The sequence below is a fragment of the Camellia sinensis genome, chromosome 8 (assembly GCF_055761805.1).
Source record: "Camellia sinensis isolate YWXY chromosome 8, ASM5576180v1, whole genome shotgun sequence".
NCBI classification, from domain to species: domain Eukaryota; kingdom Viridiplantae; phylum Streptophyta; class Magnoliopsida; order Ericales; family Theaceae; genus Camellia; species Camellia sinensis.
In genome coordinates, this window is record NC_138968.1 from 135,422,508 (window position 1) to 135,438,526 (window position 16,019).

At 34.6% G+C, this 16,019-nt stretch overlaps 2 protein-coding genes across 5 annotated transcripts; both read left to right on the forward strand.

Annotated features, from left to right (window-relative positions):
- The first annotated feature begins 813 nt into the window (after positions 1–813).
- LOC114273947 (transcription elongation factor B polypeptide) lies at positions 814–5,711 on the forward strand. Of its 3 annotated transcripts, XR_014338273.1 has the most exons (9): positions 848–1,090; positions 1,871–2,104; positions 2,201–2,338; positions 2,514–2,592; positions 3,372–3,505; positions 3,612–3,683; positions 3,846–3,918; positions 5,218–5,274; positions 5,363–5,711. XR_014338273.1 is itself a non-coding variant. In XM_028215781.2 (8 exons), the coding sequence occupies exons 2-8, from the start codon at positions 1,910–1,912 to the stop codon at positions 5,451–5,453; spliced, it is 705 nt and encodes a 234-aa protein (XP_028071582.1). In that variant the 5' UTR covers positions 814–1,090; positions 1,871–1,909; the 3' UTR covers positions 5,454–5,711. The 3 variants fall into 3 exon arrangements, 2 of the variants coding, with proteins under 2 accessions (XP_028071582.1, XP_028071583.1); XM_028215781.2 differs by lacking the exon at positions 3,372–3,505 and having other exon boundaries at positions 814–1,090; XM_028215782.2 differs by lacking the exon at positions 3,372–3,505 and having other exon boundaries at positions 936–1,090; positions 1,893–2,104.
- Positions 5,712–10,045: 4,334 nt separating this feature from the next.
- LOC114273946 (heat stress transcription factor A-4c) lies at positions 10,046–13,400 on the forward strand. Of its 2 annotated transcripts, none has more exons than XM_028215779.2 (3): positions 10,046–10,508; positions 10,943–11,206; positions 11,988–13,400. In XM_028215779.2, exons 2-3 carry the CDS (start codon positions 10,991–10,993, stop codon positions 13,104–13,106), a joined length of 1,335 nt encoding a protein of 444 aa, XP_028071580.2. In that variant the 5' UTR covers positions 10,046–10,508; positions 10,943–10,990; the 3' UTR covers positions 13,107–13,400. The 2 variants fall into 2 exon arrangements, with proteins under 2 accessions (XP_028071580.2, XP_028071581.2); XM_028215780.2 differs by having other exon boundaries at positions 10,055–10,508; positions 10,841–11,206.
- Positions 13,401–16,019: the final 2,619 nt, after the last annotated feature.

Below are 16,019 nucleotides of genomic sequence, written 5' to 3' on the forward strand. Positions count from 1 at the left end.
TAATGTTGCCCGGCTGCCGAGCTCCCAGTAGAGTGGGCTGGCAATTGGGTTAGGTGATGCTCAGCAAGATTTGTGCTGACAGATGGGATAGCAGAACCACGTGTCGAGAGATCACTGGGAGTAGATTTGGGGCGCAGAAGGTATATAAGCAAGTCTGCGCCCCCATGCTAGACAGGACATTTTTTTGGTGAGATAAATACTAAACACAATTCTCTCCCTTCTCTCTATCTATCCCCTGGTGTGTGTTCTAACTTGACCGTCAGAGGGGTTTTCCGGCCACACACCGCCGGGTAGCTCACCGCCTTTGTGTACGCAGGTGATCGGATAGAAGCGGAGCTTAGAAGAATAGAGTATGGGCTTGCCTGAATATTTGCTCCCCGTACAATCGTCATCACATAGAGATCATCATCATCACACAAATTCACAGAGAGAGAGAGATAGATACACAGGGAAAAAGATACAGATCTGTGTATACACAGATCTATATATACACTAGAGGATAGCGACGTCAGTAATGGTGGCGGTGATTGGTGGAGCGAGTGCTCTCTCTCTCTCTCTCTCTCTCTCTCTCTTTTTCTTCTCTTCCTCTCTCTTTCTCTTTCTCTTTCTCTTTCTCTTCTGCTCTCTTCTCTCTTTTACTCTCTCCCTCTGTTTCAAACATAAGACTGAAAAAAAAAAGAAAAAAAAAACTATCCAAAATAATGTCGTTTTGGATAGTCGAGCCGTTCGAGTCACGAGAATTTCGTGCTACCAAAGATTATTCTTTGGCAGATCAAATATACAAATAATAAAATTTATTATAATAAAAGAATATATTATAACTAATTGAGAGGTAAATAATTAAAAAGGGGGTTAGGCATTGGTCCCACAAGGGGTGCCAATCCTACTCCTACAGTGGACGTTAGATATAGTATCACCTCATCATCAATCGATCCGGTGCACGTTAGCGCAATCCTGTGCATTCTACAATTCCAGGATTCCTAGTTTATATAAATTTTACATACATGTATATATAGATGTGATCATCGGAGTCCTTTGAAGTTTTCATCTCCGGCCAGCCACTGCAATTTCTGTCTCTGATTACGTTCCGGTGAGCTATCAAACCCCATATATGTATATACATGTGCTGTATATATTTATTTATAATTTACAATTTATGTAGATGTAGACTTCGATGTTCACACGCGTATACACACGATATATATGTAATCGAATGGAATTGAATCCAATCGAATCGACCTTTCGTAAATTCGTTTTTGATGCCATCGATCCGATATATATATAGGTATTTATTTATTTGTGTATCTATGTTCTAAATTATGGAGATTCGATCTATCTATATATTGATTAGAGGAGTTAAAGGGTTTAATTTGATGTCATATGTTTCTTCTCTGAGATTTTGTAAATTTTTTACAATAGGAGATAGTCAATTGTTTTGTTTGTTATTATTAAATTATTATTTAATCATGAATTAATGGGATCTGCTCTAAAAATCGTTGTTTTGTAAGCAGGCATTGCAATCCTTTTGTTTGTTTGTTTGTTTGCTGAGAAAAGTAAGTTAAAATGTATGAAAAGTTTTGAGCTTTTACGATTTATTTTCAGTTACGCTGCATAATTAAGTGTAGCCGAGTTTTCCATTGTTTATGGAAAGTATATGGTGTGATGTGTAACCCTCCAAATTTCTGTTTTTGTTGTAAAGTACCCATTAAGAAGTGCTTTTTACCAGTGTTTTCTCTATTTTAGAAGTAAAAAAATATATGTTTAATATAATGAACTAGGGAAAAGAAAGGGGAATATATTGCCATTGAAAGACTAAATTAATGAGCCCCTTTTGTTGATGTTTACTTACTTTTACAAAATGATCATGAAGGTTGATTTTGCTTCATTTAAAGTGTCGCTTTCGGAGGATATGAGATCGGGACAACCTGAAAGATATATGATGACAAGGAGGAAGGTTCCTTCTTTGGTTGATCTATGTGTTCAGGCTGCAGTAGACAACGTTAGGTATCTCGGCGATGTTGGGGATACAGATATACAGCTTCTAGACCGCATTTTATCTCACTGTACAGTTGAACAGTTGATGCACGTTGAGAATTCGACAGAAGTAAGAGGGACTATCTTTTACATTAGCCTTTTTAAAATGATACTTGTTTGAGGTTGTGTAGGGACATTTGATTACTTAACATACTGAGTCTTGCAGGGAAGGGATCTTAGCCCGGTGACTGATAAATTGTGGAAGAGATTTTATGAGTTACAATTTGGTGGTAAGAGCACCAATCTTGTCATTGAGAGGATGAAACAGAAGAAAGTGTCATTTAAATGGAAAAAATTGTATGAGGTAATGTTATTCTTATTTCCTCTTTATCTAATGTTATCCACAGTTTCTGTATGTTTCTAGTTACTAATTATTTTTGGCTTATCTTTATTTTCAACTATTGCTAAGAATTTGTATCTTGTTTGATCATAATTCGTAAGTGAGATGCACTGCTATAACTGGGTTGATTTTCTTGTAGGCAAAGGCGAAGGATTTGGAGGAGGCTCAACAGAAGTCTTTTGATAGAATTAAAGAACTATACAAAAAGGAAGATGCTCGTGAGTTCTTTATTTATTTGATTATTTATTAAGTAAAAAACTGCATGCTTCAGTTATGTGCCTTTGTTAGCTTACTGAGTCACTTGTAGTTCACATTTTTTTTCTTTGCATATCTTGCATTTGTGGTGCAAGCTCATGATTTACTTTCGTTTCTCATTGTTGATGAGGATTTTGTACTTAGTACTTCTATAGAAAATTTCATCTACTTGCATGTATTTTAAACTGAGGAACAATAATCTCATCAATCACATTATTGATGAATATTTTGCGCTTCTGAACACTTCAGACCTCATGAAAACACTGACTACTATCATATCACTGATTTCATTTGTGTGCTGTGCTTTACATTAGCTCATGTTTTCTGAGTAGGAGAAGTTAGTGATTTATACATTGTCATCATGAGATTACAATAGACCAGTTTTTTATCTCAATAAGTTGTTGGATTTCCCTATGATAGCGGGGAATTTCTGAACTATGGTTAATTGGGTGTTTTTGGAGTGCTTGGATAAGAATAGGATTAGGATTATAAAAGAAAGGCTTGTTCAACATAATGAAGTAAAAGAAAACTAGTTATGGGTTGAATAAAAATATCTAGGAGAGGAAATAGACCAATCAGAGAAATTGAATGGGGGTGTTGGAGTTTTACTGATGATAACTTGAACATTTTGAGAGAAGTTCAAGTTAGATGTATTTTATAATATTTATTTTGGTTAATTTTGAAATGAAGCTTTGTAGGATGATCCCGTTTATTTCTCATAAATTTGTATCATTTGCTGAAGTGAAACATTTTCCACGTGAGTTTAGCTTTGCTCCTCTCTCCAGTATTAAGAGTGGTCAACTGCTAGCCCCTGCTGGTTCACCCAGGTGCTGGCATTGCCAAATCAGACTGGAGTTTGGGCCCTCCAGTAGTGGAGTGAGTGCTACCTGCCTGTTCAGCTTTGGAATTTGGGGCAACATTATGTATATATTGGGATTACTTTTCCAGTTATTGAAAATTTCAATGCACTTAATTCTTGTAGGGAAACAAAGTCGGCAGGTACAGCTTTGCACAAAGGTTCCACCTTCAAGCAATAAAAGAAGCTTTTATGGGGGTACCCTCTTCATTCACTTATGCTTATTTGTAGTTTTATCAAGTGATTGAGTGCATTTAGACTGTTTGTGGTGCCTGCCATGGGATGACACCACTGAAGTTGATACAATTTTAAGTCGTTTTTTTATTATTATTATTTTTTTACTCTTCAAATTATTTGCAGGCCCTGGTAGCAGTAATATTTCCAACACAAAGAGCAGCATAATGAAGAAGGCAAAATTACAGTTTCTTAACAGGTAGACTTGTGTTTTAAAGTGATGCAAAAGTGGGATGCTGCAATTTCATGTTTATTGCTCTATAAGTAGATGGATTCTTTGTAAACCTCCTGTGATTTGCATGCTTCATCATTATATATGTGCCATGAAAGTACATAAATCAAAAATAGTTTTGGGTTCTTTTGAGAGGCCTGACTGGTGTTGGGCATCAAACCTGAAGCAGAGTTTGTCTGGGTCATTGCTGGACATGTGCCATGTTTTACTGGTGAAACACGCACCCAAGGCGAAAGTAGAATCTTTCCCTTTCTTTTCTTCAGCATAAATCTTCCATGCTACACAACATGGCTCTACGATGATTTAAAGACCTGCAATCATCCTTCCAGCAAGACCTTTGGTCTTTCCAAAATTTAGCTATCCACTTATCTTGGTTGGATTTAAGGGTTGTTTGAGATGTTCAAAATAAGTGTGCTTTTTGACTTTTTATAAAAAGATGTGTAGAAAAGTAGAGAGGAGATGTTGATTGATGTGACTCAAAAAAGATAAAAAGATAAAAAGTGTGGACTTATTTAGGCCAAGTTTGGGAGGACTAAATAAGTGCACTTTTTGACTTTTCTTGTATTATGTGTATAAAAAGTAGAGAAGAGATGTTAATTGATGTGACCCAAAAAAGATAAAAAGATGAAATAAGTGCACTTTTTTAGTTTAGCCAAACTTGGCCTTAGTCTTCCCAAACTAGGTCTTAGTATTGTTGGGTCCTACCTAATGTTTTACTATATGTTATATGGAATTGGGAATGAGTATCGGGTGCAGGTGCGGGCATGGGTACGTGTCCAAACATCAGATTTTCATAAACTAAAATCTTAGGATATTGGGATATGCATCCAAAAATTGAACATGGGTACAGGAACGCTCCATGGGCACTTATATATGTTACATATTCTATAATATTCTTAGTTAAAATGTTTTAAATTATGTAGAATTGTACTTGAAATTAAATAGAATTAAGGAAAAATATGAAAATTTTCTCTCTCATCCATGTGAGAGACAAGAAATGTTTCTTTAACAGCGATGTGACTTTGTTCTTCTTCAAATATATTAAAAAATAAGTGGATCCAATTATCTAAATTGGGTGCAAGTCACATCCTTACGCTTGTCATATTTGGTGGACATAGGTAGTTTTGGGGGAATTAAAAGAGTCTATGTAACACAAGTCTTACTAGAAAGCCACATTAACAAGAAAATGTACTTTTTTTTTTCTTAAAGAGATGGGCTTTCGGGTACTGAACCTTTTCAATTCTCCTTTTCCGTCTCTTTTAACAGCCATGAGACAAAAAATTTAGCAGCAATGAAGAGAAATTCTGTGCAAAAGAGTCATAGGTAAGAATCTTGCTTCTCCATCTCTATCTGTTTGCTATCTATAAATACACTTACGAACACTCTTTAATTCTTGCATCTTGTCTTACAGCATCTCTCCCATGAGGAAGCCAGGTGTGTTTCCTGGGAATGGTTCCGCTTCAACTTCCAAACTTGCTAAACCAATAGGGAGTAGATTGTAAAAGGCTTTGCATTGAAATACACAGCTGCTTTCAAATGTTGTTGACCAGACTACCCAAGTTTCCAGTATGTTTACTTGGATCCTCTATCCTTTGCTTTTGATCAAAAAGAACATTTGGATCAGCGTTCGTTTAGTTTCCTTGAATATCCGTTTCACATCGACAACAGATCCAGATGTATGATGGAAATAATTGTTGTAATCTTAAAATAGTCATTGGGATCGAACATAATAGTGAAATTTCACTTGCATGATTGCTTTACTTGTTTTGAGATTGAAAGCTTGCATGTACATTGCGTTACGCAAAGGCTGAAATTTCATATCTGGGGCAAACACAGTGCAGTATTTCTTTTTTGTGTTTGAAGAAAGGTTGTGAACAGAAGAGGATATCTCAAATACTCTCAATTAAAATGTTTTCACCCTTACCAAAAAAAAAAAGTTGGTTTTGAGGACATAGATATTAGAATTTTCTCATGTTTGTTTGATTTTGGTGAGAATGTATATCAAGGAAAGTTTCATTATTTATCAATTTCAACCCACCAGAAATAAAATAATTTTCGCGGGAATCAGCGGGCTTCTCCCAAGCTTGCCAACTATGGTGGTAGTGCGTTTTTGAGAAGGGAGGTTACTAGTTTTTATTTGGATTTTGGAAAATAAAAAAATTTAAAATATATCCCAAAAGCCCCCAAGAAGTTAATTAAAATTTTATATTAATTGAAAATTTAAATTAAAAAAATTCCAATTAAATTTGTTTTTACAAAATTTTTGTAAATACCCAAAAAAAAAAAATTGAAAAAATAGTAAAACAAGTTGGATTCACTTGTTTAGAAAAAAAAAAATTCATTCATTCCTCCCTCTACTACTTTGGCCAATATCCAATGCTTATCACCATCACTAGCTACCACATTTAGCCACCCTTGATGGCGGTTTCCTCCGACACGCATCTTTGACAACTATCTCTTGTTAAAGCAATCTCTGTTCATTACTTCTTGTTGAAAATTACATAAAATCACTATCTTCCGTCAAAAATTACTTTTAGCCACCACCTTTAATAAAAAATCACCTATGTCTTATTACTTTCTGTTAGAAATGACCATTAACAATAACAGGTGCCCCTCCTATTTATTTTCGAAGCAAGTTTTCAAAACAAGTGTATTGAATATATTTTTTGTTTTATATTATTTTCAAAAATAAATATAAATATATTTGATATCTTTTGATAAATAAATAATATAAATTATAAATTTTACCAAATCACAATAATATAAATTATAAATATTGCCTATGCACCTCTTGAATATTTTGCACTCGTACCTAAGCTGGATCATATCAAGTAGGGGCTGAGTAGGGATTGCAAGCCGATCCGGTTTAGTCCAATTTAATATGTTTGGACTTATTTTTTGAATTCATAATTTGGTTCTGAATTGAAAAATTAAGGAATCGTGTTTTGCAAATCGATTTCAAATTACACTTTACGGTTTCGGATTGAAACCGATCTGGACCGTACGTAACTTAGACTATACTCAGATCATATACCCCCAATACATACTATTATACCTCTTATACTATCATACCTCTTATATTCCTATCATACACATGTGGAATTTGCTGTTATGAAGCTGCTGCTGTTATGGAATTTTGTTGCTATTGTTGTGTTTTTCTTTTAGTTTTAGTTTTGTAATGGTCTAATGGTGAAATTAGTTGTAATTTTTTTTTTTTTTTTTGAATTTGGTGATTGCTGCTGCTATTATGAAATTATATATTATATTTGTTTAAATTAATGGTGATTTCTGCTATTGTGACCAACGCTTGGTTGGTTCAAGTGGTTCGGCATTTGATCCCATTAAGCAAGATATCGGGTTTGAGTCTTGTGAATGGAAAAAAACTAGCGTTTGGAGAGTTTTACCCCCTTAGTGGGCCGACTTGGCTCAAACTGGATTAGTTGGGATATAGTGGGCTTACATCGGCTTAGACCAAAAAAATTAATGGTAGAATAATATGTATGTTTATGTTTTGAAAAATTATGAAATAAAAATATTATATGATTTTTCTTTGTTAATAAATTATGTGAATTCGTAGTTTCAAATCGAATTGAACCATATTTTAATGGTTTGGTTCGAATTGATTCACAATTTAAATAAATTGTATTATTCTAATTTTTATGAAACTATAAATAATAAATTAAGTCTGATTTTATTCCAAATCAAACCCATTCAGACCATATTGACCGAGGCGGCACAAATGAAGAAGGGGGTAGAGCTGGCGAGCACAAGCTAATTTTATAATATTAGAAACAACTATGCTGCAGACCCAGTGGGGGTTGCAACCCCAGTGAGGTGGCGAGCCCCCACTAGCTGAAACTCAAAAAAAAAAATAAATAAATAAAATAATTTTTTTTTTGTTAATCACGGCGCGCCACCTCACTTGGGGGTCGAACCCCAGTGGGAATAATTTATACATAATGAGATTGAAAAGAAGTAAAATAATAAATAAAAAAATGCAAATAATTGTTCAAGTATAGTATTTTAATATTTTCAGCACATTATATTTATAAAAAAAATATTAGATTATATAATATTATAATATAAATATATTTAACAAATATAATAAAAGGGGTAGACTAGGAATACAATAAAAATAAATAAAATAAGAAGATTGTTATTAGCACCTACCTAAATTCTTTGGACTCCTCATTTCTTTGAGCCCACTCTAAATCCTAAATTTTAATAAAATTTCTTTGAATATCCTACTTCATACTAAATTTAATTTACCCTACACTACTCATAATATTATCACATCTAAAAGCACACCTATTTAATTTTGCACACCCTATTTCCTTCTCCTTTTAATGACAGTCCATCTTCTGTTGAAAAAAATATTGACGGTCATTGCATTAGTAAACATCATTGTCTCAGTGAATAGCATTACATCAATAGTCCATCATTGAAATTCATGTCGACTCTCAACGAAAGGAGGAATCGACTCAATGGTGTCCAAAGAATACTATCGGAAAACTCATCAGAAATTCCTCCCAAGTAAATACCGACTCCCTATCTTATCAACAGCATTACCTCGCTTCTTCTTATCATATTTTTATTTTTTGGTTTATTTCAGCATAAATTGGGGTTTTAGAGGAAAAAAAATCGTCATGAAAAGCACAATCTGGTGTTGAAGATACAAAAGTCCGTTCAACACATCAATACCAAACCACTCATTAGTCTTCGAAACATATCTATTGAATTAAATGTTTTTGCTCAATACTACGTCAGCAAACAAAATTTTAACAGTTAGCAAACCAGTACCGAACTAACTCAAACAAAACAACAACGATTGAAAATGATCGAGAATATTAATGCAAGACAAATAAACATACCAATGCAACGCCAACCTCATTAAAATTGTTGTCATCGTCTTTCATTGCTGTACGGGGTGAAATAACTGATAAAGAGTAATACGTTAGACTTGAAAAAAACTTTATAGTTCAAGATTTATGATTTAGGAGGGTTTATGATGGTGATGAAGAGAATATATTCAGGATTTAAGATGATTATAAAGAGTAACAGTTTAGAGTTTATGTTGATTGGTTATGAAGAGTAACAAGTTTAGGATTTAGAACAAATAGAATATGTAGAGCGGGAGGGAGAGAAAGAGGTGGGGATGAGTGTACAATATTTTAGAGGGTTAGCTCTCATTTAATCGGTAGATATTTTATTAAATGATATCTTTTAATATAATTTTACTTTAAAATACAATTGTAATAAAAAAAATTAAAAATTAAGGGCTAGTTTGGCATGCCTCAAAAAAGTTCAAAAGTCAAAAAATTTCTTAAAAAGTTAAAAAATTATCACTATTTACCAAAAAAATATAAAAAATAATAATTTTATAAAAAAAAGTACAACTCACATGTCACGTGAGTTGTACTTTAGCTACCCACAATTTGTACAAAAGGAAACAGGTGAAGAAGCAGACAAGACGATGTTGTTCAGCCCGTGTGGGCCCATCACGAGTCCCATTTTGATAATCTGAATCGTTCAATGTGTACAAATTGTGAGTACTATATGTTTGTAAAAAATTATGTTGATCGAATATCGCTAACTATATAATCAAATCAATTTTGTATAAAAAATAGATGGTGTCATAGTTAACAGTTGACAAAAAAAACTAATCCGATCAGATAGTTATCAATATTCGATCAACATGATTTTTTACAAGCATATAGTATTCAACGAATTCTACACATTGACCGTTCCGATTAGCAAAACGGGACCCGTGGTGGCCCCCACGGGCTGAACAAATCGTCCAATTCAATGCTCGAAAAGGAGGCAACCATCTCCTAAACACTACTCTGCTACGCTGCCAGGTAGGACATCCACCGTACTGCCTATTCTATCCTAAGCTTCTCCTATACATTAATTTATACAACTTTTTAATAAATATTTTTTCATAAAAAATTAAAAAATTATCTCAAACAACTATCTTTTTTTCTTTAATATTTTAGTCTAAAAAATTAAAAAGTACACTTATTTAAGACATCCTAATCAACTCCCTTAAAATCCAAAGAAATTAGGCAAATAATAATACCAGCCCAATAAAGAATGGTAAATTGTCTCTTCTATATGTAACGAAAAATTTTCAATCCAAATGTTTCCGAGACAATTCAACGGCCGCGTCTTCTCGGAAGCACCCAGCCATCAAAAAAATTTAAAAAAAAAAAATAAAAGAGACAAATGTACACTGTGTACGAACGAATCGAGTTTTGAAATCTACACTTGTTCTTCTATTCATCTTGTTGAATTCTCATTCTCATTCGATCGGAATTGCGTCTTCTTGCAATAAAAATAGTCAAAAGTCTCCTCCTTCCTTCTGTCTCACTCTCTCTCTCTTCGCTTAACAAAATCTCCCAAATTCTCTCTACTTTCTCTTTTTAGATAGAACACACGGTGTTGCTTTTGAATTGACTGGACTTTCCACGCACTTGAATCGACTGTGATTGATTGCTTTTTTGTGGGTTTGGAATTGATTTAGGGTTTTCTTGTGTTCAAATTTTGAAAGGGTTGAGGTAAGATTAACGAGTTTTCAATACATCTCTCTGTGTTGTAATTGTATTTGCTTTTGTTAGCTTAATTAATTACTCTGCTTATGGTTCTAAAAATCGAGTATTGATATTGGGATTGTGCCTTGGTTGTGTAAACAAACTTCTATTTGTTTTATTTGAATTTGGGATTTGCTTGAGTAATAATTATTAGCAGTTGGGTTTTGAAGTGGAAACGTGGTTGCCATTTTGTTTTGGACTCCAATTATGGGTTTTGATTTAAATCAGTGAATTGTTTGTGAATCTGACCACCCATTCTGGTTTGGACTTCCAATTTTGGGTTCTTTGTTTATTGGTAGGAATTCACATTCTGAGGTTGATGATTGAATTGGTTTAGGGTTTAAACTCAGAAATAAAGAAGCTGCCATTTGGTTGAATTTGTGGGTATTCTGTTTTTCTAGGGATTTGGATTTTGGTGGCTAGCTTAGTAATATAAACTGAGTTTAGTGATGGATGGATCTCAAGGTGGTTCTAATGCGCCACCGCCTTTTCTCTCAAAGACGTATGAGATGGTGGATGACTCGGTGACGAACCCTATTGTTTCATGGAGTCAGAGTGGCCAGAGCTTCATTGTTTGGAATCCACCCGACTTTGCCAGAGATTTGCTTCCAAAGTACTTCAAGCACAATAACTTTTCCAGTTTTGTCAGGCAGCTCAACACATATGTAAGTGCATCAGCATAATGTTTTATTACCTCAATTCTGTTATCTTTTCTTGTTTTGTGTTTCAATTTTTCTGTCTCACTTTCAACTAAATGAGTAAGGACATTAAGCTGCAAATTGTTGGAGAAGAGAAGAAATTATAATTAATGGAAGTGAAGAAAAGAACTGGGAGCTTTAAGTGAGAGCAATAAAACCTTCTTTTTTGTCTTTTCTCTTTTCAACAACGATACAAAGGGCCAATCTTTAAAAGAGTAATGCTACATAATTTTCATACATAATGATGTGACTCATTATATTCAGGATGAGCCACGTTCAACGGAGACCAACAGAGAGTAGTAAAGAGATGCAATGCAGTGACGGTAGATGAAAGTATTAGGGGATGAGGTAGATCTAGATTGACGCTGGCTAACCTAGTAAATAGAGATATGAATCTACTTAATTTAACTAACGAAATGACCTTTGATGAAGCCGCTTGGAGAAGAAGAATTCATGTAGCCGACCCCATTTGATGGGGCTTTAGGCTTGGTTTGGTTTGGTAATGATGTGGCTCATTATAGACTTTTCACTTCAAAATAAAACACCGTTAAAGATGGATTTATTTATAATAATGACATTGCCACATCATACTTGTGAAGTCTTTTTAATGAATTTTATGTATGTTTAGAATTTTCCATCTTTAAATTCAATTTTTACTTGATTTGTTTTCTTTCCAATTTGGGTTTTTATACCTTTGTGTTATGAATTTTGAATTCCTTAAATCCAACATTGTTCTTCTCTTCTCTAGGGTTTTAGAAAGATTGATCCTGATCAGTGGGAATTTGCTAACGAGGAATTTATTAGAGGACAGAGACATCTTCTAAAGAATATTCACCGACGCAAGCCAATCCATAGTCATTCTGCGCAGAATTCTTCTGTTCCATTAACTGATTCAGAAAGGCAGGAGTTCGAGGAGGAAATTGAGAGGCTGAAACATGAAAAGAGTTTTTTCCAGATGGAACTACAGAGATATGAACAAGAGAAACACGGATATGAATTTCAAGTAAGGTCATTGGGAGAGCGTCTGAAGACTATAAAAGACAGACAGAGGCAAATGATGGTGTTTTTGGCCCAAGAATTAGACGAACCCAGGTTTGCCTTCAGTCACATGCAACCATCAGAAATTCATAATAAGAAGAGAAGGTTGTTGATATCTAATTACTTATATGATGAAGCCAATGTGGGAGAGGACCAGCTTATGACTTTCCAGAAGGAGAACCTAGATGCTACATCTGTTCCAGTACTAAATTTGGAGTTAATCGAGAAGTTGGAATCATCCTTAAATTTTTGGGAAAATTTTATACGTGGAGTCCGTCAAACTTCAAATGAAGAAATATATGATTTTGGTGTGCATCCGCAGCCTTCATCAGTCATTATAACCGAGATGCACGAATCTTCTAGAGATTCTGATATGAATGCTCACCAGTCTTCGCCTCCACTGCAATCATCATCTCCTGATTCAAGGGATGTTCATTCATCCCCCGAGTTGGCTGTGTCTTCTGCTCATTTGGAGAACCCTGCCATCACATCTATTGGCCTCAATGTAGATGTGTGGTCCAAATCTTCTGGCATTGATGTAAATTTAAAGCCTGTTGATGGTCCTGTAGTCAATGCTTTGAAAGAACGGGTAGAGGGGACAACTCCTCCGGCTGTGGTGACCGGAGCGAATGATGTCTTCTGGGAACAGTTTCTGACTGAGACTCCTGGTTCATCTGACACTCAGGAAGTTCAGTCTGAAAGAAGAGACATTAATGGGATAAGAAGTGAGACTAGGCAGGCAGATAACCCTAAATTTTGGCGGAACATGAATAATGTTGATAACCTAACAGAGCAGATGGGGCATCTCACTCCAGGCGAAAGTACTTGATATTGGTTCTTTATTTCTTTCAACATTGTTATCTAGATGGCTGGGTTGTATAATTATTTAACCAAGAGGTCTGAGTGCTTAAGTCATATATCTGTAGATATTCCACTTTTTGAGCTCATTGTAGAGTAGATATCAGATGTATGGCTTCAGGTTTTGATGTTGTCAGTGTTTTCTTTTGTTTATTTGTATTTTTCCTTTTGTATGATATCTGTGGTTTTGGGAATTTGTTCATATAGTTTCCCTGCAACTTTAATTGTTCTCATTTTTCTTTTGAAATTATTTATATTTCTTTTATTTCCTTTTTCTGTTATTTTGCAGCAATGCACTTAAATTCAATCATATGGAGATTCATTTTTGTGTTAGGTTTTCCAGTTATACATTTAGTTAAATTTGCTCTCATAGTTTGTGGTTTGAGTTGCTCTTGTATCGAAAAGAATTTTTATAGACAATTGATTTTTAGGTAAAACATCAGGGATTTCATATTTGGTTGAATTGAATTGCTCTTATATCGAAAAGAATTTTTATAGACAATTGATTTTTAGGTAAAACATCAGGGATTTCTTATTTGGTTGAAAAGCAGTTCAAATCTTCAATAGCAGATTAGACCTTAGAATTTCCAAATTATATAGTACCCAAGTTTTCAATTTGGTTTCCAAGTATACAAATAGTACACTCCTGGTTTAGAGATTCAAACTGCTTTCACAAACTCTGGTATTGTATCAGCTGAGTTAAGTTTCTTCACCCCCTATTACCTCATCAGTCTAACTTCTGTTGTGGGTTGACTAGAAGCATATTGGAGGGAGTTCTACTGTGCATGCTCTTTGTTGTTTACACAGTTTGGTTGAGGAATGAAGGTGATGATTTGGATGGCAAAATAGGAAAGAACTGCAAGAGAAGCTTGATCAGAATAAAACATTGCTCAGGAAAATACAATCTGGTGTATTGGAATGTAAGGCAGCTTGGAAAAAGTGATGAGCTGGAACGCAGAGTTCCAATCACACAACAGTATGCTCTCTGAAGACCTTGCCACTGTCGAAGCAATAATTGCTAGTTTCACCACTTGTGACCAGGTTAGAAAGCTGATATTAAGCCTCTCTGAATTTTTTATCACTTGAAATCCATACTTGCTTTAATGGATCTGAGAGTCGGGGTTGTGTTCCCTTTAATTTGCCTTGTTCTTTCTCTCCTTGTGTTATCATTGTAATGTTCATGAAATTAGGCTGTATGAATAAATGTACGGTAAAATCTTCACTTGATTTTGTTCTTAAAATTTCAAACTGCTGAATTCCAAGGAAAAGTAGAATTTGGCCGTAATAGAGCAAATATTCCTAATGTGTTTGATTATATTCTGCCTACCAAATAGAAAAAATTAGTTGATCTTTTGATTTTAGATGAAGGGGGAGTCAGTGGTGGAATACCAGAGTCCTAGATTTTGAAGACAGAAGCTCATTGCCGCCATATTAGAACACTCAAAAGTTGAGAATGAGGCAATTGATGATGCAAGTCCTGTTAGGGCTCTAATGACAGCACCTATGTAGCCAATACCTGTTGCCACATTGTTGAATCTTATCATTTGTTAACAAAGCATGATAGAACCAAATACCCTTCAGGATTGGGGAATCACGATAAGCTAACAGTTATGATGCACATAGCATAGTTACAGAAATAGAAAAAAACAATCAGCACATCTTGTAGCTGTAAGCATTTTAAAGGAGAGGCAAAGGCAGTAGCTGGTTGGAAACCTGATCTCTGGAGATTATTATTGTGATTGGTTGAGACTATGTAGGGAGTTTGAGTGACTAAAAGACAGTGAAGTAAGTCTTCAATTTTGTTCTATATTTGATCTCCTCTAGTAAATCAAGTCTGAGCAGTATTGAGGTTCCACTTATAGGTATGTAGGAAATCTATCTACGTTCACTTTATGTTGAACTGTAGTTGTAGGGAACTGACTGAATGAAACGGGTGCTGCTATTTACACTATAATCTGCCTCATTACACCGTCTTTCACGATATTACACAGGTTTTGGGATGCATTTAGCCTAACCCAAATCAACCTTATTCACCAAGCAAGTTTTGTCTGAAATTGTGATGAAGTACATATATTAAACTGGTTTTGGTAGAAGCTTGTTAAACTATGTGCTGAATGTTACTCAGTACCTGCAATGCATCAACTTTCCTAATTAATTGTGTGTGTGTGTTTGTGTGTGTGTGTGTGTGTTTGTTTGTTTGTTTGTTTTTTTATTTTTATTATTATTATATGCCTGCTGTTTGCTTTAGGGTTTGATTCCTCAAACATTGTGTGCTTTTGAAGAGTTATCTAGGACACCTACAAGGATGCCTGGGTAGCTGATTTGTTAAACTATGTGCTGACTGTTACTCAATACCTGCAATGCATCAACTTTCCTAATTAATTATGTGTGTGTGTATTTGTTTGTTTGTTTGTTTTTTATTTTTATTATTATTATATGCCTGCTGTTTGCTTTAGGGTTTGATTCATGTGTGCTTTTGAAGAGTTCTCTAGGACACCAACTACAAGGATGCCTGGCTAGCTGATTTTGTCATGCCTTGCTTCATGTTCTTCTGATGATTTGGTTCTATACATCGGCCCTGTTTGGTAGGGCTTAGTTCTAACTTATTTCAGCTTTTAGCTTAATTTAAGCTATTTTAATGTGTCTGGTTCAGCTTAACAATACATCTTATAGCTTTTTGTAAATCAAAAATCAACTTATTCTTTGAGTGGGGAAGGAGAAGCTTAATTTATAAGTCAAAAATCAGCTTATGTTCATAGTTATAAGCTATAAGCTATTAAGGTATAAGATATAATCACTTTTACACAGCTCTACTAAACGGGGCCATCATCCTAACTCTTACATAATCTTTGTTTTTTAATATATATTTGCGTAGTTAATTTTT

Coding starts and splice junctions, on each gene's coding strand:
- LOC114273947 (XM_028215781.2), top strand. CDS start 1,910: ATGAGATCGGGACAACCTGAAAGATATATGATGACAAGGAGGAAGGTT. Junction 2,105..2,200: donor ACGTTGAGAATTCGACAGAA/GTAAGAGGGACT, acceptor TGAGTCTTGCAG/GGAAGGGATCTTAGCCCGGT. Junction 3,919..5,217: donor AAATTACAGTTTCTTAACAG/GTAGACTTGTGT, acceptor CTCTTTTAACAG/CCATGAGACAAAAAATTTAG.
- LOC114273946 (XM_028215779.2), top strand. CDS start 10,991: ATGGATGGATCTCAAGGTGGTTCTAATGCGCCACCGCCTTTTCTCTCA. Junction 11,207..11,987: donor TCAGGCAGCTCAACACATAT/GTAAGTGCATCA, acceptor TCTCTTCTCTAG/GGTTTTAGAAAGATTGATCC.